This window comes from Diabrotica virgifera, chromosome 8 (genome assembly GCF_917563875.1).
Source record: "Diabrotica virgifera virgifera chromosome 8, PGI_DIABVI_V3a".
Taxonomy (NCBI): Eukaryota; Metazoa; Arthropoda; class Insecta; order Coleoptera; family Chrysomelidae; genus Diabrotica; species Diabrotica virgifera.
Window position 1 is genome coordinate 167,548,747 of NC_065450.1, and position 26,790 is coordinate 167,575,536.

Sequence of the window (26,790 nt, forward strand, 5' to 3'; positions counted from 1 at the left end):
GTATAGGAAGAAGGAGAGTGTCATGGTTGAAGAATTAAGGACTGGTTTAAATGAAGTTCTATAGAACTCTTCAGAGCAGAAGTATATAGAGTAATGATAGTGATGATTAGAGAGCGGAATATATGCAAAGTGCATATATTGCATATCTTCAGACAACAAACACAACATTGCATATTTAAGCTAAACACGATTTATTTTGCATATTTTAAAAATAAATTATATAAAAGTTTAAAATTTTCCTCTCTTAGTTGGAATTTTATAACTTCGATATGAACGAGCTCGTTATATCTATCTATCACTCATTATTATCTATCTGGACTTTCCCATTACTACCTGAATTTAAGAATTATGGGTGTTCCCAGAAAAATATTATTTTATTAGCGTAGCAAGTCGTAGGTACAGTTACGGTCATTGAATAGTTTACAGGCTTACGTATCTAGGAGCCGATTTTTTTAAATTATTACCTTGTTTAAACGCACCTTTTACGTCAAAGTGACGTTACCAGTGGTGTACCTAGATTAAAATTAAAAAAATAAAAATAATATAAATATGTAGGTAGGTATATTTTACAAAGTTTGACAAAATGGAAAGTATAAAAAGAAGTTTTTTGAATAGAATGGATTGTGGTCTTAATAATGAAAACAAGGAAGTCTGGTTTAAAAATACCGATTTTATTTTATATCTATCCCAAATCAAATACTATTGACTATTTATATACAGTCAATAGTATTTGCCCAAATTATCCAATCTTTGTTTGATTTTTCATATGCACATATACGGCTCACGTCCAAATCTGCAGCAATTTGTCTTAAAAACCAACCTTCTTCGAGTTTGGCAATTGCTTTTGCTTTTGCGCATCATTCAAATTTATTGTAACCATTTTGGAGGAGTTTAATATCGTTATTTTATTTTTCAACACTCGCGAAATTTTTAAGCATTGACTTTTTGAAATTTTTTGAGTTTGACATTTATCAAATCCGTACGACACTGCAAATTTACAGTATTACAATATAAAAATTAAGGTGTAAACTATTCAGTGATCGTAACTGTACCTACCTGTTTTTAAGGGTCTAATATTTATTTTGTCAGTTTTCGGCCAACATTTGTTTAAAGTAAACGTTGTATCGTGTTTAGTGTTTTTGTGATTGGTATATATTAAATTTAAATATGTCTACCATTCAAAAAAGTGCTTGGATAAAGTATTTTCCCGAGTTAAACCTAAGTGGAGACAAAGTATTTTGCAAGGCCTGTTCCAAAATCGTAAGTTACATTCATTTTCACATTTCGTTTTTTAAATGAGGAATTTTTAAAGGAATTTACAATTAAGTGATTCGGTTAATCTTGTTAACACTGTTTCTGCTCATTGTCAAAAAATTCCCGGAAATACAGGGATTACAATTAGAAATAAATTAAAAGATGTTTTAGAAAAAAATGAGGGCTTCGATTGTTTGAGGAAAGTGGTACGTATTTTTGAAGGCAGCTTTTCTGAATATCTTACGACTTGGCAAATTAGTTGACTGCCTAAATTAAAATATTGTCCTATAACATCAGTAGATGTAGAACGAACTTTTTCTGTGTCCAAACACGTTTTTAGTGATAGAAGGCAAAAGTTGCTAGTTGAAAATTTTGAAAAATATTTGATTATAAATTCATACTATAATTTAGATTCTTAATTTAATTATAATATCAGTTTTTGTGTGTCATTTCATTTGTTTTTATGTGAAAAATAAATATGTATTAAACATAAATGTAGGTTGAATTTTTTAAACATAAATGTTTATATTTAATAATATATTGTTTTATTTTTGGGTATTTTTAATATGCATTTGCATATTTAGACAAATTTAGAAAAAATACCTGCATATTTGTAGTAAAAGTAATGCATATATGCGCATATTTTGGTAATGTTGTGTTGCATATATTCCGCTCTCTAGTGATGATGATATCCAACCTCTGATTAGGAGACGGTACTTTAAGGAGAAGAAGTAAAACATTACTTATTCTACCATCACTAAGCAACAATCATTACCAAAATTTCCAACCAAAGACCAAACAATAATTTTTCCCGCAGTAGATGCAATAAAAACGGAAGAATACACCATTGCAGTAGGAACTATAGTCCAACGAAAAATTTTTTTATTCTCTTCAAAAATGTAAAACGGAAGAATAGGCCTCTACCTTTCAAGTCTACAAATCGTAGATGATTTTCTAAGTCAACATGGTGAAATTAAAATTGGAGGACATACTATCAAAGCACGTAAACTAATTACACCCGCTAAAAGATTAGTTATATCCAACGTATGTCCATATATACCCCATGATATAATCGAATAGTCTTTAAACAATCCTGGTTTTAAATTAATGCCTCCTATGTCATTCCTTAGATCTGGAATTCAAGACCCGCAATACAGCCATATAGTTAGTTTTCGAAGACAAGTATACTTTGCACTTACAGACAATTTTACTATACCTGAGTCAGTCCTAGTTGATTTTGATATTACTTTGTACCGAACTTTTCTTTCTGATAAACTAACTTGTTACAAATGTCACCAAGCAGGTCACGTTTCCTCGGACTGTATGTATCTTAACTCTTTCGTATGTAACTCATCCACAAAAAACGGAAGAACATTTTCTTCCACAAACACCAGCCACTAATAGCTCTGAACAAAATCAAATACTCAAGTAAGCACTGATACCTATCATAAAAACAGACGATCTCACTCCGAAGTATCATCCCCAACTTGCTCCACTCCTACAGAAATTATACAAACAGACTCCATGAAACCAAAACCAGTGCAAATTAAAAAGAAGCAAAAAATTATCTAGTCAGACAAATCAACTCCAGAAACCACTATTGGGACCGTGCAAGTTCGGCAAAGCGACCTCTATTTCTACGCTCTGTACTTTTATTCGCACTTTTAATTATATTGGCCAATTATATTAGTCCTGGTTGCTGGATACTTGTCAAGACCATAGTCCAAAAAAATAATAAGAAGAAAAAATAAGATGCAGGTTATGTTTAGCAAACGTAAACAATTGTATGTAGTAAATAAAATCAGTTATTAAAATGCAGTACTGCAAGCAAAATACAATTAATTAAATTTACCTTTATATAATAATTGCATATCATATCAATATTGTGGAGCAATATATAATTTTTCTGCGTCAATGACAGAAGGTATGAAATATACGTCAATTTGACAATTTCAATTGATAAATGAATTATTTAAGATAGTTGCAATATTTCTCCGCGACTCGCGCACGGTCGTTTCTCGTTTCCCTTTCCAAGTACTTGCACACCGCGAATAGGCCAGGGTAATAAGACAAAAATATACCATGTTCGTGACACTTGAACAGCCAGGGTACTGAAGCGTTTTTTCGACGGGTAATACTTATAAGAACAAATTGTAACTATTTCCTGCTTAGGATCTGGCGGCCATTTTTATATATCCATTTATTGTTAATATAATTGCGAAAAAATAATAATCATTTATTGTTAATATAATTGTAAATAACTACATATTGTAAAAATAAGTGTACACCTTTGAAATTTTTGTCAAATGAGGGTTCTTTGGTGCTTAATATGTGACAAAAATTTCAAAGCGATTCATTCAATTGTTTAAATTTTATTCAAATTGTTTATCCCAGAGAGCTGTTTTTGCAATAACATAAGCCAGAAAAAAAAATGTTAGAACCATTCTACAGGTGTCAAAAAATGAAAGAGCTAAATTTTCAAATTGGTTTAAAAGAAGTGAATAAAAAAGGCATTTATTAGTAATAAATAATTATGTAAAAGTATGGTAAATTTTTCGATATAAACTTTTTGAATAATTTTTTTCAAAAAAATATGTGTTTTTACCTTGTTTTAGGTGCACAACTACCAAGTAATGTTATAATAATTGATAAAAAATTGTAATAAATATATATAATTTATTATATAAAAAATAAAAAGTTTATAAGGAAAAATTTACCATACTTTTACATAATTGAAGTAAAGAAACACAGACTTACTCACAATCATTTAATAATACTTCGACGACCGGTTTCGATCTCTATGCTATTCAGATCATCTTTAGGTCGGCGTTACAAGTAGTTAAATGCTACAATTAAAGAAAGCCAGAGTTAGAACATTGTCTGGTTGTATCAAAATGCAAATAGAAAGCCCAAAAATTTTTGAAAAGTATGCAACTGTTGACATTTCAGAACAACAAACTGATACATACGTATGCACACATATGAGAAACAGGTACTCATAAGCGCGCATACGCACATAGATGCATGCGGTTTATGACTATTTGTTGAATTAAGTTAAATTTTAAAATTATTAAAAACTTTTTTCTAAAAAACTAAAAAACTATATAATTTTGATCCACTTATAAGTGGATAAGTATAATTATCGCCAATCGATAATTTTGTGAAATGACAATAGGGGTCGTATGCTAGCTCATTTGAAAGGTTATTCAATTCTCTATTCAGTAATATAAACTTTGACATAATTATTTATACAGGATATCCAAGAAAAATTTATTTTAAATTAAATTAATTGACACAAAAAGAAGAATATAATATGTAATTTATTTAATTCAAAATACATTCTATTTCTGTCAGAAAACATAAAAAAATTATTTCATAAATAAACACTGCTTTTCGATTAAATTCAATGTTCAAACTGTCAAGACGCAGATGGGTGGCAGCTTGAACACTGTAATTAAGCGAAAAGCAATGTTTATTTATCAAAAAAAAATTTTGTTCTGTTTTCTGACAGCAGTAGAATGTATTTTGAATTAAATAAATTACATGTATTCTTCTTTTTGTGTCAATTAATTTAATCCGAAATAATTTTTCTTGGACACTCTGTATAAATAATTATGTCAATGTTTATATTACTGAATAGAGAATTGAATAACCTTTCAAATGAGCTAGCACTTGACCCCTATTCTCATTTAAAAAAATCATTGATTACGTCATCACTCTCAGATGGATGACGTCACTAGTATGATGTATGTCAAAAAATCATAATTTAAAATTAAAAATCGACCTGTTTCATGACTTTTCTCGTAAGTCGCTGGCTGACATTTGCACCATACTGTATAGAAATGCTACAGCTTTTAATTAAACAAACTTATCCACAAGTTATCTGCTTACACGGGACACATTTCACAACAAATAAACTGTGCGATATTCCTCGGACAATCGAACACAATATTGTTTTGCCCACTCTATCACCTGGAACGACTTCAAAGTGATTTGTTAACTGATCTGAAAAGTGCTCAGAACTATAAATAGTGATAGTGATAAAGTGACTAATGCCTGGTTGCACCAACAGATTTTAAGCTTAAGACGTACCTTAAGCTCAGTTTATAAAACATCCTAGTTGCACCATTGAGTCTTAGATCAATTTTCAGCTTACCACAATGTATTGCCAGGTGGATTGCATAGATAAGAATCGAAAATTATGGTGCAACGTAACTGAAACTTAAAGCGGCCCTATCTATAAGCTGAGCTGGGTTAAGCTGGAGCTTAAGATTTGTTGGTGCAACCAGGCATAAGTCCCCGAACCTAACCAAATTGTACAAACTGATGTAAAAAAGGACATAAGTCCTTATTTGTAATTAGCTATAAGCCAGGGCCGCCGCTACCATGTGTGCAAAGTGTGCATCGCACACGGGCGGCCGATTATAGGGGCGGCCAAAAGCAGGCCACTGATGATAATATTTTTTTAAACGAAAATTCAAAAAATTAAATACATAGTAATGATTCAGATATTTCTAGAAACAGTAATATTTCAAACAATTGAAACAAAAATTCCAGAAAATGTTATTTATTATAGGTACTGCCCTGCTTAGTAAAAACATCCGATCTACAATTTTTATTTTTTCGTGATAAGGTTATAAATCCACTACTATTAGACATTTAGCATCTTATTGCTTAGTCAGAAAGTTCTTTTCTGCCATCTCAAATCGTACAAAAGCGTAAATTTGTTTATCCTTTCTACAACTAATAGCCGTTGTGCTTAGAATAAACGTCCTATTAACCTTATCACGAAAAAACGAAAATTTTAAATCGGACGTTTTTACTAAGCAGGGCAGTCTATGAACTGCCCTTTGCAGTTGTAGTCATAAAGTAGTTCCAGGAATGCTTTTTAATTCAAAGTGACTGGCGGCTTTCGAACTGACTGTGGCTAAGGCTAAGTCCACACGAGCGATAATTTACGGCGCCGTAAGAGCAGTAAACCTTAAACCTGACGAGGCATTGGTTGACTAACTCCTATTTCTTCTACAATTAGTGGAGGAGTTAGTCAACCAATGGGTTTACTGCTCTTACGGCGCCGTAAATTATCGCCTGTGTGGCCTACAGGTACATATGCGATTTTTTCAAATTCTGAACATTTATGATTATTTGTTAAGAGAGTACAATACGACAATATGATACTTTTTGAGAATTTAAATAAGTGCTTGTTAAGTTGCTCTCATTGAGTAATAAAAAAGTCTTTTTTATTATTCGATGGTTTAAAAGAATCTTTTTTATTACTCGATGGTTAGTTGCTCTGTAATAATATTGCTCCTTTATGCTTATGTATGGTTATAGATGGGTTGTAGTTCAGTCAAGTTGAAAATTTGATGATTTTAGACACGCTTTTGATAAACGATTTTGTTTGTAATTATTAGTGGTGTGCCCGTTTCTTTTGCACACTACTTTATTTCAAATAGGCCTGGATCGCGCGTACCAAAAAAAAGTAGATTAATAGCAAGTTGAAAGTTTGTTATTAGCTTAAAGGTGTCTAGTCGGACAAACTTTGATGTACGGAAACACTGGAACAGGGGAAGTTTTAATTGTGGAACAGTTTAAAAATTTGGAACGTTAGATTAGGAAACGTCCCTTGTATTTTGTCGGACAGAACATCCAATTGATTTGTTATCCTTTCATTAAACTCTCATGCAAAAATCAGACTGCTATTACTAGCCAACATGATTCCTGTCATTTGACATGTTCTTGGTGTTCCACTCATTAAAATGACTAGTTGGTGATAAACACCAGTCTGATTGTTGCATGAGAGTTTAATGAAATGGTAACAAATCAATTGGAAGTTATGTCCGAAAAAATACATGGAACGTTTTCGTAGTCTGACGTTCCAAATTTTTAACCTGTTTCACAATTAAAACTTCCCCTGTTTCAGTGTTCTCATACATCAAAGTTTGTCAGACTAGACACCGTTAAGCTATTAACAAATTTTCAACTTGCTATTAATCTACTTTTTTTTGGTAAGCGGGATCCAGGTCTAAAAGTAACGTCGAGATCAGAGAAATTTTTATTCATATACGCGTTACGGTTACAATGTATCTCCTGCACATTTCTTTAAATACTAGTACCTATGTTGAAACAACTAAAGTGTTAAAAGGGGGGCGGCAAATATTAAGTTGCACACGGGCGGCTAACACTTTAGCGGCGGCCCTGCTATAAGCTATCTGAATTTAAGTGAAAGTCTCATCCGCCAATAACCTTTCATGATTGAAGCGGTTTTCTTAATAAAAAAATATCAAATAAGATTACCTATATGTGTTAAAAGAGATATTTGGTGTTACATATTCTTCTTCAAGTGCCATCTCCGCGACGGAGGTCGGCAATCATCATAGCTATTTAGACTTTGGAGACCGCTGCTCTGAAAATTTCCTTTGATGTACATCCGTACCATTCTCTCAGGTTGCGCAGCCACGATATTCTACGTCTCCCTATGCTTCTTTTTCCTTGAATCTTTCCCTGCATAATGAGTTGGAGCAAATTGTATCTCTCTTCACGTGTAATATGTCCAAGATATTCCAATTTTCTGGTTTTGATTGTATTTAAGACTTCCATTTCTTTATTAATCTTTCTCAGAACCTCTTTGTTTGTGACGTGTTCTGTCCATGATATTTTTAGAATTCTTCTTCTTCTTCAGGTTCCTTCCCCTATCGGAGGTTGGAAATCATCATCGCTATTTTAATTTTATTGGCCGCACTTCTGAATAATTCTAATGAGCTGCAAACGAACCACTCTCTCAAATTTCTTAGCCAGGATATTTTGCGTCGTCCTGGGTTTCTCTTCCCTTTCATAATTAACCTAAGTAATACGTACTTGTCGCCCCTCATTATATGACCCAGATATTGAATATTTCTAATTTTAACAGTTTTTATGACTTCACATTCTTTCTTCATTCTTTGCAACACCTCTATATTAGTTACTTTTTCAGTCCACGATATTCTGTGGATTCTCCTGTAGCACCACATCTCAAAGGAGTTTAATTTTTTGATTTCAGACTGTTTTATTGTCCACGCGTCCATGCCGTATGGTAAAGTAGAAAAAACGTAACAACGCAGCTTTCTTGTGCGGATCTCTAGAATAAGGTTACGGTTGCAAAGTAAGTTCTTCAATTTTATGAACGTGTTTCTTGCCATTTCTATTCTAGATCTGATTTCTTTTGTTTGATATCCATCTTCGGTTAGCCACGTTCCTAAATATTTATATGTTGTTACTCTTTCGATCGTTGTACTTTTGATGATCAGGTTAATATCTACATTTTGCGGTTTTTTTGAGAATATCATTGATTTCGTTTCCTTGAGATTCATTTGCAGTCCTTGCCTTTCACATGCATTGTATACATGTTGTATTATGTGCTGTACATCTTCCTTGTCACTTGCAAATATGACCGTATCGTCCGCATATCTAATATTATTAATGCTATTTCCGTTGACCAAAATACCTTCCACAATATCCAATAAAGCTTCTTGAAATATCACTTAACTGTAGACGTTGAATAAGAGTGGTGAAAGTATGCACCCTTGTCGAAATCCTCTAAGTATACTTACTTCCTCTGTCAGTTCTCCTTCGACTCTTACTCTTGCTTTCTGATTTTGATACAGATTCGATATAATTTGTAGATCTCTACTATCTATGATTTTGGTCTTAAGAATACTTAAAAGCTTTTCATGTTGACCTCTGTCAAAAGCTTTTTTAAAATCTATGAAGCAAGCATATATATCCTGATTCATATCCAGACATCGTTGTGTAAGAACATTGACTCCGAATTCTTCTATAATTCTTCTATATACCCACAATTTGAATGATTCCAGTTTTTTCATTGATGCAGCATTCAAGGTCCAAGCTTCCATTCCGTAAAACAGAGTCAGGAAAACGTAGCACCTAGCCAAACTTACTTTTAGCTCTAACATTAGATCTCTTGTGCAGAGCACTTTTCTCATTTTGTTAAAATTCGCTCTAGCTTTTTCTATTCTAATTTTAATATCCTGGAAGTAATCACTTGTGGAGTTGATTATTGTTCCAAGATATGCATATTGGTCTACTCGTTCGACGTTGGTTCCGTTTATGAGAAGATTCTCGTTATTTCTTTGAGTTTTAGATATTCTCATAAATTTTGTCTTCTTGATGTTCATTGTTAGACCGTTTTCTTTGCTATATATCGCTATTCTGTTACCCAGTCTCTGAAGATCTTCAATATTTTCGGCAAAGACGACAGTGTCATCCGCATATCTAATGTTATTAATTGGAACTTTGTTCACCTTTATTCCAGCTGTTTTACCCTCCAGAGCTTGTTTTAGGATCTCTTCCGAGTAGGCATTAAAGAGAACTGGCGACAATACGCATCCCTGCCTCACCCCACGTCTAATTTCAATTTCCTCTGACAACTGTTCGTTAACACGTACTTTTGCTCGCTGCTTATAATATAAATTAGATATGATCCTGAGGTCATTGTAGTCTATCTTGTTTAATTTCAGGACATTCATTAATTGTTCATGTCATACTTTATCGAAAGCTTTCTTATAGTCAATAAAACATACTTATTATCTTGGTTGACGTCTGGGCACCTTTGTATTAGGATATTAAGTGAGAAAAGAGCTTCACGCGTTCGTAGGCCTTTGCGAAACAAAAATTGTGTATCATTAATATATTATGTCCAGTTTATGACATATTCGGTTGTATTCGGTTAAGTTTAAATACACTAAGCGCCAAAATTAACGCACCACCTTAAAAATGGGACATTTTTAATGTCTCATATTTCCTAAACCTGTTGTCCGATTTTAGTGATTTTGTTAATAGCTTTATTCTTTAAGAATATCGATGTAATAATATTGTTGCTAAACAGATAAGTGTCATTGTATACCGGGTGTAACAATTATAAGTGTGTTTTTCCTCAAAGTTTGGAACACCCTGTGGAATATTCTAGCGTATACAAAATATTGAAATTACAACTCAACTGTAACCTTAGGCTATTTTAACATTTTTCTCTTTGATTCATTCGCTTATGTTGGATAATAAAAAAGTTAGGTACTTTAATAACTAGCAACGTTCTTCATCAATACAGGGTGTTTATAAATAAGTGCGACAAACTTTAAGGGGTAATTCTGCATGAAAAAATAATGACCGTTTGCTTTATAAGCATATGTCCGCAAATGCTTCGTTTCCGAGATACGGGATGTTGAATTTTTTCTTACAAACTGACGATTTATTTGTTGCTCTAAAACCGGTTGAGATATGCAAATGAAATTTGGTAGGATTTAAGAGGTAGTTATTGCGCATTTTTGGCATACAATTAAGAATTTTATATTTACCACTGGCGTGCATACTGGTAATATGACCGGGTAATATGACCCGTATGCACGCCAATGGTGAATATAAAATTCTTAATTGTACGTCAAAAAATGCGTAATAACTACCTCTTAAAATCTACTAAATTTCATTTGCATATCTCAACCGGTTTTAGAGCAATAAATAAATCGTCAGTTTGTAAGAAAAAATTCAACATCCCGTATCTCGGAACGAAGCATTTGCGGACATATGCTTATAAAGCAAACGGTCATTATTTTTTCATGCAGAATTACCCCTTAAAGTTTGTCGCCCTTATTTAGAAACACCCTATATTGATGAAGAAAGTTGCTAGTTGTTAAAGTACCTAACTTATTTATTATCCAACATAATAGTCCAGGGTAATAAGGTTTTTTCCATGACACTCGAGCAGCCAGTGAACTGAAGCGTTTTTTCGACAGGTAATACCTATAAGAGCAAATTGTAACTATTTCCTGCGTAGGATCTGGCGGCCATTTTTATTTATAAACAATTAAGTGTCAAAAAATGTCATTTTTCCCTTTTTTTTTCAAATCAATGGAAAACAGTGACACTTATGGTTTTTTTAGTACAAATATCTTTGAGATTATGGAAAAAGCTTTAAAATGACGTATTATAAAGTTTGATATACTCATTTATTGTTAATATAATTGCGAAAAAATTTCGGAATTGCAAAAAAAATTAATTTCGCAATATCTATTGTAAAAATTAGTGTACAGCTTTGAAATTTTTGTCATATAAGGGTTCTTTGGTGCTTAATATGTGATAAAAATTTCAAAGCGATTCATTCAATTGTTTAAATTTTATTCAAATTGTTTATCCCAGAGAGCATTTTTTTTACAATAACATAAGTCAGAAAAAATTGACGTTAGAACCATTCCACAGGTGTCAATTGAAAGAACATGAGCTATATTTTCAACTTGATTTAAAAAAAGCGAATAAAAAATTCATTTATTAGTAATAAATAGTTATGCAAAAGTATCGTAAATCTTTCCTTATAAACTTTTTATTTTGTTATATAAGAAATTATATATATTTATTACAATTTGTTATCCATTATGATATAAATAATATTACTTGGTAGTTGTGCACTTAAAACAGGGTAAAAAAGTTAATTTTTTTGGAAAAAGTTATTCAAACAGTTTATAAGGAAAGATTTACGGTACTTTTGCACAATTATTTATTACTAATAAATGCATTTTTTAATCGCTTTTTTAAACTAAGTTGAAAATATAGTTCATGCTCTTCCATTTGACACCTGTGAAATGGTTCTAACGTCATTTTTTTCTGACTTATGTTTCTGCAAAAAAATGCTTACTGAGATAAACAATTCGAATAAAATTTAAACAATTGAACAAATCGCTTTGAAATTTTTATCACATATTAAGCACCAAAGAAACCTCATTTGACAAAAATTTCAAATCTGTACACTAATTTTTACAGCAGTTATTGCGAAAATAATTTTTTTTGCAATTCCGACATTTTTTCGCAATTATATTAACAATAAATGAGTATATCAAACTTTGTAATATGTCATTTTAAAGCTTTTTCCATAATCTCAAAGATATTTGTACTAAAAAAATCATAAGTTTCACTGTTTTCCATTGATTTGAAAAAAAAGGGAAAAATGCCATTTTTTGACAGTTAATTGTTTATAAATAAAAATGGCCGCCAGATCCTACGCAGGAAATAGTTACAATTTGTTCCTATATGTATTACTTGTCGAAAAAACGCTTCAGTACCCTGGCTGCTCGAGTGTCACGAACAGGGTATATTTTTGTCATATTACCCTGGCCTATAAGCGAATGAATCAAAAAGCAAAATGTTAAGATCGCCTAAGGTTACAGTTGAGTTGTAATTTCAATATTTTATATATGCTAGAATATTCCACAGGGTGTTCCAAACTTTGAGGAAAAAACACACTATTATTGTTACCCCCGGTATACAATGACACTTATCTGTTTAGCAACAATATTATTACATCGATATTCTTGAAAAATAAATCTAAAATATATTTAAAAAATCACTAAAATCGGACAACAGGAAATTAGGAAATATGAGACATTAAAAATGTCCCATTGTTAAGGTGAAGGTGGTGCGTTAATTTTGGCGCTTAGTGTATCAAAGCAAAATATTTAAATAAGTACTGCATACTTTCCCAAACACAACTAATACACACAATACTTTTTTTCTTTTTAGAGTTTACATGCGGAAGACCTTTGGGTGTAGAATTTCGTTTGTTACCAGAAGACAGAATCGTTGCTGGTTACGATGTTGGTTATTACAGATATCCCTGGTATGCAGCCCTTATTAGATTTAATATGGTTTCGTGCGGAGGGGCTCTTATAGCACCTGGGACAGTTTTAACAGCTGCTCACTGTTACAAGGACTTTATCAAGGCAGCGAAGTAAGTAATTCATAGGTTTGAATTTTTATTAAAAGACTTTAAACAAATATGACATCACAAGGGTTCCCGCGCTTTTTGGATTGTTTGAAATGATTTACATACACAGAAGATTTTAAATTTGTACCTACTTTTAAGTTATTATCAGGATTTGAGACGGGAAATTTTGGAAATCTTATTTTTAAACGAAACTGAATATTATTATGTAATAAAACAAAAATGTGCAAGTTCCTTATTGAGAACATTTAGGTACATGGAATTAAATTATAAAGAATAAAATACCGACTTATAAATACCGAAATGACAGTACATTTTCTAAGATATCTACGTATATCACCGGTATTTGGCGATGTGTTGTACATAACCACGATATAGTGGATTCTAATAATGAAGGGGTTGAAGCAAAAAGGGTATAAGTACGTCTTAGTTAGTTTTGAGAAAATAGCTTCCAAAGTAATTTGCTTTTTTAAAATTCTGTCAAATCTCTTAGTTTAATAAATATTGTTTAAAAATTGTAAATGGAAAATATCTTTTTATTGTTAAAATAATATATTTGGTAAAGAGTTTAGTTCAGATAAAAAAATTGAATTTGATTCACTTATACCCTTTTTGCACCAACAAATTTTTTCATACGGTTTAAGCGAGGAAAAGTAAATACAAAAAATAAAGTTTCATAACATTTTTATTAATAAACAGAACATTTTTGGAAGTACCATTCAGGTACAATAGAAATATATACAGTCGGAAAAATGAAAGAATACCCATGAACGATCACATCAATCACTTATTTTGTATTTGCTATCTTTTTCTATAATAAACGTTTGTTATTTATAGAAAAAGACAGCAAATACAAAATACAGTAAAACCTCCGTTAACCGAAACCTTTTTAACCGAAACATCGTTTAACCGAAACGGCTGACAATTTCAAAAATTTCGTCAATAAAAGTAAATTCTTACCTCAAAATGGAAACAATTCGATGTTAATTTGTCAAAGTCGTCAACATTGCTTACATACAACTAAAGAACGCAATTAAATATAAAACACATTGCGAAATTACCTCATAGTATTCTTTAATACCAACTTTGACCAAAAATACTATGTAATTTGATACAACAAAATATAAGTAGTCAGAACTTAACACATCGTCTTCGTTTTCATTTTCTTCTGTAACTGGGTCAACTGCACTCGGTCCCGGCTCCATTGCTTCTTTTGAGGTGTGAACCTATTTTTTATTTTATGTCGGCGCATCCTCGTGTTTCATATTCGTATAAAATGCATGGTACACTTGAGGTATATAATAGAAAAGAGTTTCCAGATTTTTCCATTTTTAAGCTTAATTGGCACTGAACTGATTTGAAGTTGCGTAAAAGTTTCATTAATAGAAGCGATGGCCATCCAGATAAGTTGCACTCACATAAACATTTTAGGAATCTAAACGGATATCACATATATATCCGGATAAACGGATAAACGGATAATCCACATATCATTCAAAACTGGCTTAAATTCAAACAAAAATGAGTCAAAGTCTTTTGCATATCTAAAGTATGCGATATTTCTAAATTTGAGAGGTCTTCCTTCTATGTCTTTGTTTCGATCTTTTATAAGCTTATTAAGTCCTTCAAACGAAAAAACCACTTCCTTTGTCATGTTGTGAACTAAAAATTTTTTACAAGTACTTGCGATTACTTTTTTGCAGTGGTCGGGCGTAAAAACATAAATAACTTGCATTGCAAATATTTTTCGGTTTTTAGCTTCTTTTTATCATTTCTTTTCCTGGCGCTGATATTCCTTTTTCGTTTTCTTGTTTTACTTGGCAAGCCATGTGCAGATGTACTAGCACTACTTGACTCTGACTGTTCAGATTCTTCTGAGGAATGCACTACATCATCGTCTTGTGGTCAATACTCTTTATCTTCTTCCGTTTCATAAGGATCTAACTCGGATTCATAGGCATCTAGAAAAAAGAACGGGAAAACCATAAAATTTAAGTTGTGATTATTCTTTTTGATCTACTGTTTTTGCTACTACTAGCTATCTCCAAAAATACAAGGTGATAACTAGATTTCATTTTATATAACGTACATCAACAATTATGTGCACGAAAACCTTGTAAACACACAATTTCGATGAAAAACGAACTAGCCGCAACGAGTACGTTGAACAGTCTATTAGAAAATGTTGAGTGCAAAAACGGTACCAGTGATATTATACCGGTTTTGCTATAACGACTATTCAGGAATTGTTAAGTAGGTTTATCTACCAATTAATAGATGGCACCAGGAGTAACTGAACACGCTTATATCGTTTTTGCTCTGAAAGAACAAATACTCTAGTATTATTTTCTGCACTTAACTTTATAAATGTAAAAATGTCAGTTATATCATTTTTGCACTAACCACTTCAATTGTTATAGCTTACAAATTAGTAAATCTTTAAATATTTCAAAAACGAAGGGAGATAGGTATAGAAAACTCTAATAGAGATTGAAAGCTAAGTAAATTTTCCACATGATAGACTAATAATATACAAGTTGTTTTATTTAAAGTAAGTACGTTATTACAGCTTGAATTTGTTAATAGAACAATCTAATATATTGGCCACCCTGTACAAAGTTTTGTTACAATAAACATCTGTTTAAATATGCTGAATAGTCTGTTATTAAGATTCAAGAAAAAATTTGTCACCGATTCTTAGATTCGTAGATATTTATTTTTTTCTAAAACCTTACATTTTTATAAAAATCGAAATAAATCAAAACACCCTATATTTAGGTATAGAGAACCCTATAGCTTAATTTTTTAAAGGGCAATTCAAAAATGTCATCAGGTATAGGGTGTTTCATAAGAAACAATATAACTATGATGTACCACTCTCTTTTGAAGCACCCTGTATAATTAACTTTATTTTTAGATTGTAGTATTAATAGCCCTGTATGTTTCTGTGAAGAATTTTCTTTAATTATCAAGTCGTTTTCCCTACAGAGACCGAGGCGGATAAGATGAACGTCCCTGTATATATAGGGAAATTATTTATTCTAAAATTTGTGTATGTTTTCAAATGTAGTTTTTAATTTTTTAATTAATATACACACTCTTTCTATATTTCTAGAAAAGGATATAGGCCGCTGGAGTCCTTCTATACAGTAAGAATGGGCATTTACAATATTTGTCAAACAGAATCAACTCAAAAAGAATACAAAATTGAAAAAGTGATCATACATAATAACTATTTCAAGAAAATGCCTTATTATGATATATGTTTACTTAAACTCACTGGAAATACAGATCAGTATCAACCAATCTGTTTACCACCACCTAGTAAGTATGTAAATAAGACAAGCCAAACATGGTAATCACTAGCTAGATTTATAAATGTTATATATAGTAAAAGCGCGAATTTCATGCACTCCTAGGTTTTACTATGCAATCCTCAGGTCTGACTGACGGTTTTAGTCAAAGCCCGAAATAAATTACAGTTTCGGCCTTTGACTAGTGAAACCTAGGAGAGATTAAGTTGGTCAGGCAAAAGTCGAAATTTAATTTTATGAAATCGGGGTTTGACTTGTCAAACCCCGATCAGCTGTTAAAATGTCGTAATTTGTTAGATTAGGCTTAATAAAACGTGAAGAATGTATGTAATGTATTTAATTCAAATTCTATTTTACTGCTGTCAGAAAACAGAAAAAAATATTTATATGACAAATAAACATTGCTTTTCGCTTAAATTAGATGTGCAAACTGCCAAGAGGCAGATGGGTGGCAGCTTGAACATTTAATTTAAGCAAAAAGCAATGTTTATTTGTGAAATAACCATTTTTTATATTTTCTGACAGCAGAAAAATGTATATTGAATTAAATAAATTACATACATTCTTCTTTTTGTGTCGATTTAATTCAAAAATAATTATTTTTTCCACCTTGTATATTTATATAATTATGTTATTGTTTATAATACTGAATAGAGAATTAAATATCCTTTCAAATGGGCTAGCACACGGCCGCTATGCTCATTTAAAAAATCATTGATTACGTCATCACGCTCAGATGGATGACGTCACTAATATGATATACAGGGTGAGTCGCCACTAACAGGACGGAAGATTACAGCGAAATGGTAAAAGATTTGAAAAAAACTTAAATTGAATTCTAGATATTATAAGAATAAACTTCTAGATTTTTTAACGCTTTATATATTTCTTTTCTTTTTATTCTATCAAAAGCTTCTAAAGCCACACTGGTATTCACCTATGCTATTGTTAAGATTTCTTGCTAGCTTGTTTTTGATGTGGACTGCTAATATCTTATATATTACATTTAATAGTGCCACACCCCTATAATTTTGACAATCTGCTTTGTCCCCCTTTTTATAAAGAGGACATATCACTGCTTGCTTCCACTCCATTGGTAGTTCTTCCTTTTCCCATATGTTTTTTAGTAATTTGTGTATTTTGTCTGTCAGCTGCGCTCCTCCATATTTTAACATTTCCGCTGTTATAGAATCACTTCCAGGACATTTATAGTTTTTTAGATTCTTAATAATAATTTCAACTTCATTTAGGGATGGTGCTAGATCTTCCGTACTGTCTCTTTGCATATTCATTATTTCGTCTGTGTATCCTTCATCATCGTGATTTATGTGTTCTTCATTTCCATCATCTGTGTCTTCTTCATTGTGATTATTTGTGTACTCCTCGTTTAACAATTCATCAAAATATTGTTTCCATCGTTTTAATATTTCTTGGTCATCAAATATCATTTTTCCTTCTTTATCTTTGTAATAAATGGGCTGTGGTTTATATTCTCCTTTTTGATTTTTAATACCTTGATATAAATTTCTAATAAGATTATTTTTGTAATTCTCTTCAATGTCTTTCAACTTATCTTCATACAATTTTCTCTTTTTATTTCGTAAAATTGCGCTGGTTTTTCTTCTTTGCTCTATGTAAAGTGTTTCCGCTGTTTTTGATTTCAGTCTTAGACTTTCTAATCGCAGCTTGTTCCGTTTCTCTATTTCTAGTTTGCATTCACGTCGAACCATGCCTTTTGTTGTTTCTTGATTGGCTTGTCAGTATCATCTGCCACGGCTTTTAAAGTATTTTTAGTTAAGTTCCATTTTTGTTCTACATTGTCATTTTCTGTAATAAGTTCCAGTTTCTTGTTAAGTGACAACTGGTATACCTTTTTTTCTTCTTCTGTTTGTAACCTGACTAGCTTGTTCAACATACGTTTTTCTCTGTCTCTGTTTCTATTTATAGGTATTATTTGGTTCATCTTTATTCCCACTAAAAAGTGGTCTGAATCTAAATCTGGCCCTCTATGTGAACGTATACGCATTATGCTTTTTTCTACATCCTTCTCTATTAAAACATGGTCTATTTGGTTTACCGTTTGACCGTCCGGCGATCTCCAAGTGCCTTTGTGTATCTCCTTTCTCTGGAAGTAGGTACTTTTTATTAAAAGGTTTTTTTCCCTTGCAAAATCGATGAGCATGTGTCCATTTTGATTCGTTGTTGGATGTAAGCTGTATTTTCCTATAGTAGGCATAAATATGTCCTCTCTACCTATTTTGGCATTGGTATCTCCAAGGACTATTTTGAGATCATATTTGGGGATGCTTTCATATACTTGGTCCAGTAGGTTATAAAACTCTTCCTTTACCTCTATATCTTTTTCTTCCGAAGGTGCATGAATATTTACAAATGAATTTTTTTGGAATTTTCCCTTTACTCTAAGAACACTAAGTCTATCGGATATTGCTCTGAATTCGACAATTGATGCTCTAAAGTTTTATGTATTAAAAAGCCTGTACCTAGCATTCTATTTTGCCCTTTACTATTAAGGAATAAGTAACCTTCTATTTCCTGACTGTATTGCCCTAATTGCTTTGTTTCTTGTAATGCGACGATCTGAAAACTATATCTTTTAAGTTCAAGTACCATTTGTTTTAATTTTCCTTCTTTGTGACTTCCTCTTATATTCCATATCGCCATTCGTATTACTTCATTTGATTTTATTGTTTTCTTTTTTATTTCGTCTTTTCCCTCTTGTCTCCTTTGTCTTTGCCGTGTCGTCTTTATAGTATTGTTCTGTCCGTTATTGCTTATTAGTTTTTGAGCGGTTATAATTTACTTTTTCCAGCTTTTCTCTTTCGCTGTTCCATTTCCATACTTCATTATCCAAAATTAACTTTTGATATCCCACCTTTGCAATTTTCCCTTTGGTCTTCTGTTCTTTAGCAGTTGCTCTAATTTTGGATTGTATTTCTCTTTCAAGTTTTGTTAGATCATCATTTATGTATATGCGGTTCGGCAGTTCAGCATTATTAATTTCTTGTAACATTTTTTCATTATTATTCTTCATTGCTGATATTTAGTTTTTATTTTCAATCTGTTCTTTTTTGAGTTCTTTTAGTTCCTCGGAAATCTCCTTCATTTTCTTTTCTTGTTCTTTTTGTTGTTTTCTTATTTCTTCTGTGTCCTCTTTAAAATGTTTTAACATAGACATAATTTGCATTAGAATTTCTTTGTTGGAACCGTCATCTTTCTTTGGAGATCTGTTGGTTTTTTTAGATTGTTGAAAAGCATCCAAAACATCTGTAACTTTTCTTTTTCCTGATTCATCTGTTGTAGTTGAATCATCGGAATCATACATTTTGATTACACCGCGATAGAAACTGGTATCCAGGTCGACCCTTCAAAAATACCCGTTTCTCTTAGTGTAGCAATTTCTGTGTATTTTTAGTAATTAAAAAAATTTATTATTCTGTTTTTAATAATTAATTATATCTATTCTTTTTGTAGTTATTTTGTAATTTTTAATATTATTCGTTCCCACCTCTACAGATCTACCAATATTTACAAATTTTAACAGTTTTTGTTAACTTTCGTTCTTTTAATTATTGATAATTAATTTCAACATTAATGGAGGTTATTAAAATATAATCTACTTACAGTTCAGAATTGCACTATTTTTTGTTGCCACTAACTACTATACATACTAATTACCACTATTTACCACTTTTGCACAAAATCACCTTAAAATTTATCTCGTAATAGTCCTAGGAGATTTCCCATTTTTAAGTTTCTTTATTGCTGTTTCTATATCGTCGTTTGTTATTTTTTCTGTGTTTTCTCCCTATTCTGTTCTTTCATCATTTTCTCGTTGTTTTCTTCATGTTTTCTTCATTACTAGTTAGTAATTCTTGAAAGTGTTGCTTCCATCATTCCATTATTTATTGATCATCTGTTATTATTTTTCCATCTATGTCTGTTATTCTTGTATCTCTTGTTGGTTTGTCTATTCCTATATTTTTCATTGTTCCGTAGGAAAGTTTCTGGTTTTCTTTACTATTGTATTCCATCTGTTGTCTGAATTGTATCCAGGTCTCTTCTTTTTCTATTTTTATCATGTCTCTTACTTTCTTTCTTTCTTCTTTGTATTTATCGTAATTTTCCTCGGTTTTGTTCCCTAAATAATTTTTCCACAGTTTGTTCTTCATTTTTAGATAGTTTTTGATTTCTTCATTCCACTAGTTCGTTTGTTTAGTTATGTTGTTTTTCCTGAATACCCCGCACTTCTTTTTTGCCGTTTCAGTTAATATATTTTTAAGTAGTTGCCATTTTTGTTCCAGATTGCTTTCCTGTATTGGTCTCATCAAGTTTGTTATTTTTAAGTTTGTCAGTTCTTCATATTTTTGAGCTACTTGTTTGTCTCTAAGTTTGTAGTTTTTAATTCTTTCGAACTCAATCTTTTTTCTATTTTCTGCTGCTCTCGTTTGGGGTTCTATCCTATTTTTTATTTTGGCTTCCAATAAATAGTGGTCTCTGCTTATTTCAGGTCCTCTTCTAACTCTTACGTCTTGGAGTGCCCTTCTTTTATTGCGTTCTATCAGAATGTAGTCAATTATCGATTTTTCAGTTTCTCTTGGTCCTTGTCGTGTAAAGGCTATAGCGGGATAAGATGGTCAAAAATGCCCCCGCACCGATCAGCCCCGCTACTTATGTTTTCGATAAAGGATATAAAATTATGCCCCTATGCATATTTTTAGCTTCCCAGAGGTCCTAAAACGTCTTAAATCGAGAAAAGAAGAATTTTTACGTTTTATTTTTTTGTGAGTGCAATTTTACTTTTAAAAAAACTGAAAAAATTCAAGAGGTTGTATCTTTTGAATACAAAACAACCTAATTTTTTTCAGAATTTTGTAATGAAAAATGAGCCCATGAAAAATTATTGAAATTTTCAAAAAATTTTTAGGTTATGATAATATGATTTGGCCAACTTTTAAATAGTATTTTTTTGTGTACTTTTTGCCGTTCTTTTAAATAGCAGAGGCGAAATTTTTAATACCTGAGCGGAAAGAACGAAAAAATCGAAAAAACAGTTTTTGGCTGTCTCGAGATGCATCTCGGGACAGCCAATTTTAGGATTTAGGATCCTGACTACAACAACTGAAAGAAAAACTAAAATTGTGAATTTTATCATAAAATTTGATATGTGGGGTTATAATAATATTTTGAACGACTTTTCTAAATAACTTTTATCGATATCTGTAACGCGAAGCAAGTCGAATCGCATATCGAAAATTCACCCTGTTTGTGGATTCGCAGTAGGCCGCGTTTAAAATTTAAAGTTCAGTTGACTATTTTAAAAATTGTGAACCATCAACCTGTATGACTGTGCAAAATTTCAAATCTGTATATATTTTCATAGCCGAAACTTAGGGGTGTCTTCATCTTAAATGCGACACACTGTATCTTATCAATTCGATAATTTATTGCAACTAATATGGTCGTATTTTTTATAGATTCAAAATATACAATGGGAATACTGACTAATTCACTAATTTTATCATAAAAAGTTCAAATTGATTGCATTGAAATATTGAACCAATTAATGCGTATTAATATAATATTATTATAATTATTATTATAATATTTATAATAGAGTGAGTTTTATGTATAAAAACCCTCAAGTATCTCGGAAACGACTTGCACGTTTTTCATAGGTTTTGGTGGGTAGGGGTTTTCTAATGCAGCCGATATTACAGTGATAATTACATTGTTGTCAGATTTTCCGTTTTTCTGGAAATCTAATGAAATTTCTTATTTCAAATAGAACACCCTGTATGTTTTTTGCGTTTCAAAGTCCTTAAGATATACTCATTATTTTTTATGTGATATTCTCTATACCCAAATGCCATAGTTTCGGAGTTATTGCTACATTTATGAAAAAAAAATAAAGAAATTATAAAAGTCAATTTTTTCGGCCCGTGTAGACATTATTTTACGTTCTTTGGATCATTGGGAACAAAAAAAGGTCTTTTGTAATTGTTCTCTAAAGTTAATCATTTTCGAGTTATAAACAATTTAAAACTGAAAAAAATCGAATAATGACGATTTTCAAGGTTCAAAAACAAAAATAAAAAACATTATTTTTGAAACTGCGGACTACCCAAAACCCTTCTTCCAGGGGCTCGCTGTAAAATTTTTTGGCACGCTTTTTTTGCTTTTTAAATGTTAATGAAGTGCATATGAGAGGACGGGCGATCGGGCTGCATTGACAACTAAAAAACAATATTTTAGAATGAAACTAGCTCAAATAATTACTTATTGGTAATTGATAAAATAAGGCTACAGCTTGAATTTCTTTACTTGACGGTTTCAAAAATAATATTTTTGATTTGTGTTTTTTAACCTTGAAAATCGTAATTATTCGATTTCTTTTCAGTTTTAAATTATTTATAACTCGAAAACGATTAACTTTATAGAAACATTAAAAGAGAACTTTTTTGTTCCCAATTGTCCAAAGAACGTAAAATAATGTCTACGCAGGCCGAAAAGATTGATTTTTATAATTTGTTTAAAAAGTTTTTTTTTAAATGTAGCAATAACTCCGAAATTATTATAGGGAATATAACATGGAAAATAATCAGTATTTCTTAAGGACTTCAAAACGCAAAAAATATACAGGGTGTTCTATTTGAAATAAAAAAGTTAATTAGATTTTCAGAAAAACGGAAGATATGACAACAATGTAAGTATTACTATAATATCGGCCACATTAGAAAACATCAACCCACCACAATCCATAAAAATCGTACAAGCCATTTCCGAGATAATTGAGGGTTTCCATACATAAAACTAACTCAGTATATTATATTATATTATTACACATAATTACTTACATAAACATTATTTTTTATTAATACACATTAATAATTGGTTCAATACTTCAATGCAATCAATTTGAATTTTTTATGATAAAATTAGTGAATTAGTCAGTACCTTGATTGTATATTTTGAATCTATGAATAATACGACTATATTAGTTGCAATTAATTATCAAATTGATAAGATACAGTGTGTCGCATTTAAGATGAAGACACCTCTATGTTTCGGTTATAAAAATATATACATATTTGAAATTTTGCACAGTCATACAGGGTGATGGTTCACAATTTTTAAAATAGTCAACTGAACTTTAAATTTTAAACGTGGCCTACTACAAACAGGGTGAATTTTCGATATGCGATTCGATTTGCTTCGCGTTACAGATATCGATGTTATTTGGAAAGTTGTTCCAAATATTATTATAACCCCACATACCAAATTTTATGACAAAATTCACAATTTTAGGTTTTTTTCCAGTTGTTGTAGTCAGGATCCTAAATCCTAAAATTGGCTGTCCCGAGATGCATCTCGAGACAGCCAAAAACGGTTTTTTCGATTTTTTAGTTCTTTCCGCTTAGATATTAAAAATTCTGCGTCTGCCGTTTAAAAGAACGGCAAAAAGTACACAAACAAATACTATTTAAAAGTTGGCCAAATCATATTATCATAACCTAAAAATTGTTTGAAAACTTTAAAAATTTTTCCTGGGCTCATTTTTCATTACAAAAATCTGAAAAAAATTAGGTTGTTTTGTATTCAAAAGATACAACCTCTTGAATTTTTTTAAATTTTTTGAAGTAAAATTGCGCTCACAAAAAAATAAAACCTAAAAATTCTTCTTTTTTTGATTTAAGACGTTTTAGGACCTCCGGGAAGTTAAAAATTTGCATGAGGGCATAATTTTATACCTTTATCGAAAAAATAAGTAGCGGGTCTGATCGGTGCGGGGGCATTTTTGACCGTCTTATCCCGCTATAGCCTTTATGAATATTTTTATGCTCTTAGTGTGTGTTTGTTTTGTATATATAATTAATAATATGATTCAAATATTTATCAAATTAATTATTTTTTCTGTTTATCTAATGCATTGAAATTTTCTTGTGCATATAAACAAGCACATATTAAGTTTTTTAGATTTAAAGAAAAAGCCAATCGACGCAACGGTTCCCGGATTGGGTACTTTGAGGTATCATGGAGCAATGCCTTGTACAGTACATGAAGCTAGATTGTTAATATATAATGATACAGTGTGTCGTGCCATGATGAATAAGACAGGTAACGATGCCAGAATAATGGAAAAATCATTTTGTGCTGGATATTTACAAGGAGGAATTGACACCTGTCAGGTATGTACCTACATTTTATATATCGATATACAGGGTGTCCAGAAACTCTACCGACAAACGAAGACAGGAGATTCCTCAGATAATTTTAAGACAAGTTAACCAAATTCACCTAGTAAGAAAATGCTTCGTAAGGGAGCTAGAGTTCTTCGAAGATGGCGTCTTGTAATTAGTTTTTCTTACATACCTCCAGAACGCTTCTAGTTGCAAAAACTAAAATTGGTACACATATTTATCTTCCAGAGATAAATCGATTTCATCCATTGTGAATTTCTACTACCAGTCATAGGCGTCCGTTTTGGGTGGGGCATCGGTTATTTATCGTATAACTGTTTTGTCTTTAACTTTGAAGCATTTTTGATACTGGATTATTAAATTGTGAGGTATTCTAGGACTAAAAGTTACTTTTGCTTTAAGTCAGTAGGACACACCGTTTTCTAGAAAAATCGATTTAAAAATTTTTTGTTTCCTGAATTTGAAAAAAAAATTTAAAGATTAAAAAAAAACTCTGTATTTTACCAACTTAAAGCAAGAGTAACTTTTAGTGCTAGGATACCTCATAATTTAATAGTCTAAAAAATTCTTAAAAATTAAAGTCAAAAAGTTATGCGATAAAATAACCGTTGACCTACCTAACTGACGCATATGACCGGTAGTAGAAATTCTCAATTATTTAAATCGATTCCTCTCTGGAATATAAATAAACGTATTAGTTTTACGCCAGTCAATGGGAGCAAGAATAGGATATTAAAAGTCTACCCTATGCCGATGTATGCGTTTATCTTGGGGGGTGGTTCCCACCCCTTCTTAGGGGTGGAAACATTTTTGGTTAAAATTACCACAGATTTCGCTAGAGAACCTAATTCTAAGCAAAAACTGTTCTATAATTGTTCTATATAATTGTGATCACAAATTCTTCGGAATATGGAAGAACGTTTCAAACAAACATCTATGTATATTTGTATGGACGCCGAAGATCATGTGTTTAATCATTTGATCAACTAAGAAAAAAATAAACAGCTAAAAATATTAATTTAGTTTTTTTTAATAAATCAAATAAAGTACTGGATCGAATTTAAAAATTTTAAGACTAATGTATGTACTTATAGGGAATTTCAAGTGCTTGAAAACGATATATTATTTGACCCATATTGCTATTAAAGAATGTTAGGGTGATTCTTACCTAGGCTCTGGGTAAAAGTAAAGTAATCAAAAAAACCAGCAAATGGACACTTTTAATCAAAAATGGACCTGTCTCTGGGTTTCTCAAAAATGTTGTCGTAACTCCTGATAATAATATAATGACTGATTCGATATCGTACGGCCACCTTGTACAGAAGCAGGCTATGATTATATTGAAACAAAGAAAGACCCCAGAAACAGCAGCAAACAGCAAATTCAACAACTACTTATTAAGAGATGCTTATGAATTACGGAGTAGTAAAAAACTAGCATTTTGATCTCTGTCTTTAAGAAAAGCGCAAAAATCCCCAATAATTATTAGTCAGTCGCCAGGAGGGTACAACGCCCTCCTTTATTCAGATGGACTTACCCAAGTTTTTTTATGTATTTTGACTAGTAGAACACGAATTTTTTGGGTAACAGTTGATCCGGATGTCGAGAAGATTGTTATAAACAAAGAACTTGAGTCATTACCTAACAGCGATTTTTCGCAAAACAAAGCATTTTTGTAATTTTTGGGTCATTTAGGATGCATAGTTTTCGAGATAAACCCGGTTAAACTTTAAAAAAATCGAAAAATTGCAATTTTTGAACCCGAGTAACTTTTGATTAAAAAATAAAATAGCAATTATGCTTACCGCATTTGAAAGTTGATCAAATTCTATCGGTTTTGATTATTTGCATTGCTAAAACTTATTTTTTTTTTTTATTGTTAAACAAAGCTATAAACACATAGTGCTTGAGTTTTATTTCCAATGCATCTCTCACTTAATCGAACGAGTAGGCGCGTCTAAAAACAGGCAATTTCTACGTAGCATAGCACTATTTGTTTATAGCTTTGTTTGACAATAAAAAATTAATCTTAAGCAATGCAATATACTCAAAATCGGTACAATTTAACTTAAACTTTCCAATGCGGTAAGCAGAATTGCTATTTTATTTTTTAATCAAAAGTTATTCGGGTTCAAAAATTGCAATTTTTTGATTTTTTGAAAGTTCAACCGCGTGTATCTCGAAAATTATGCATCCTACGGAAAAAACTTGTAAGAACATTTTTTGCTTAGAGTAGCCC

At 31.4% G+C, this 26,790-nt stretch overlaps 1 protein-coding gene across 1 annotated transcript in view; it reads left to right on the top strand.

Moving 5' to 3' along the window:
* LOC114331250 (trypsin-1-like) overlaps positions 1-26,790 on the top strand; it is a 123,399-nt gene that overhangs the window by 32,226 nt on the left and 64,383 nt on the right. Inside the window, exons 2-4 of the mRNA XM_028280747.2 lie at positions 12,817-13,024; positions 16,134-16,342; positions 24,328-24,539. Of these exons, the coding sequence (XP_028136548.2) occupies positions 12,817-13,024; positions 16,134-16,342; positions 24,328-24,539 (629 nt within the window). The remainder of the gene's footprint in view (positions 1-12,816; positions 13,025-16,133; positions 16,343-24,327; positions 24,540-26,790) is intronic.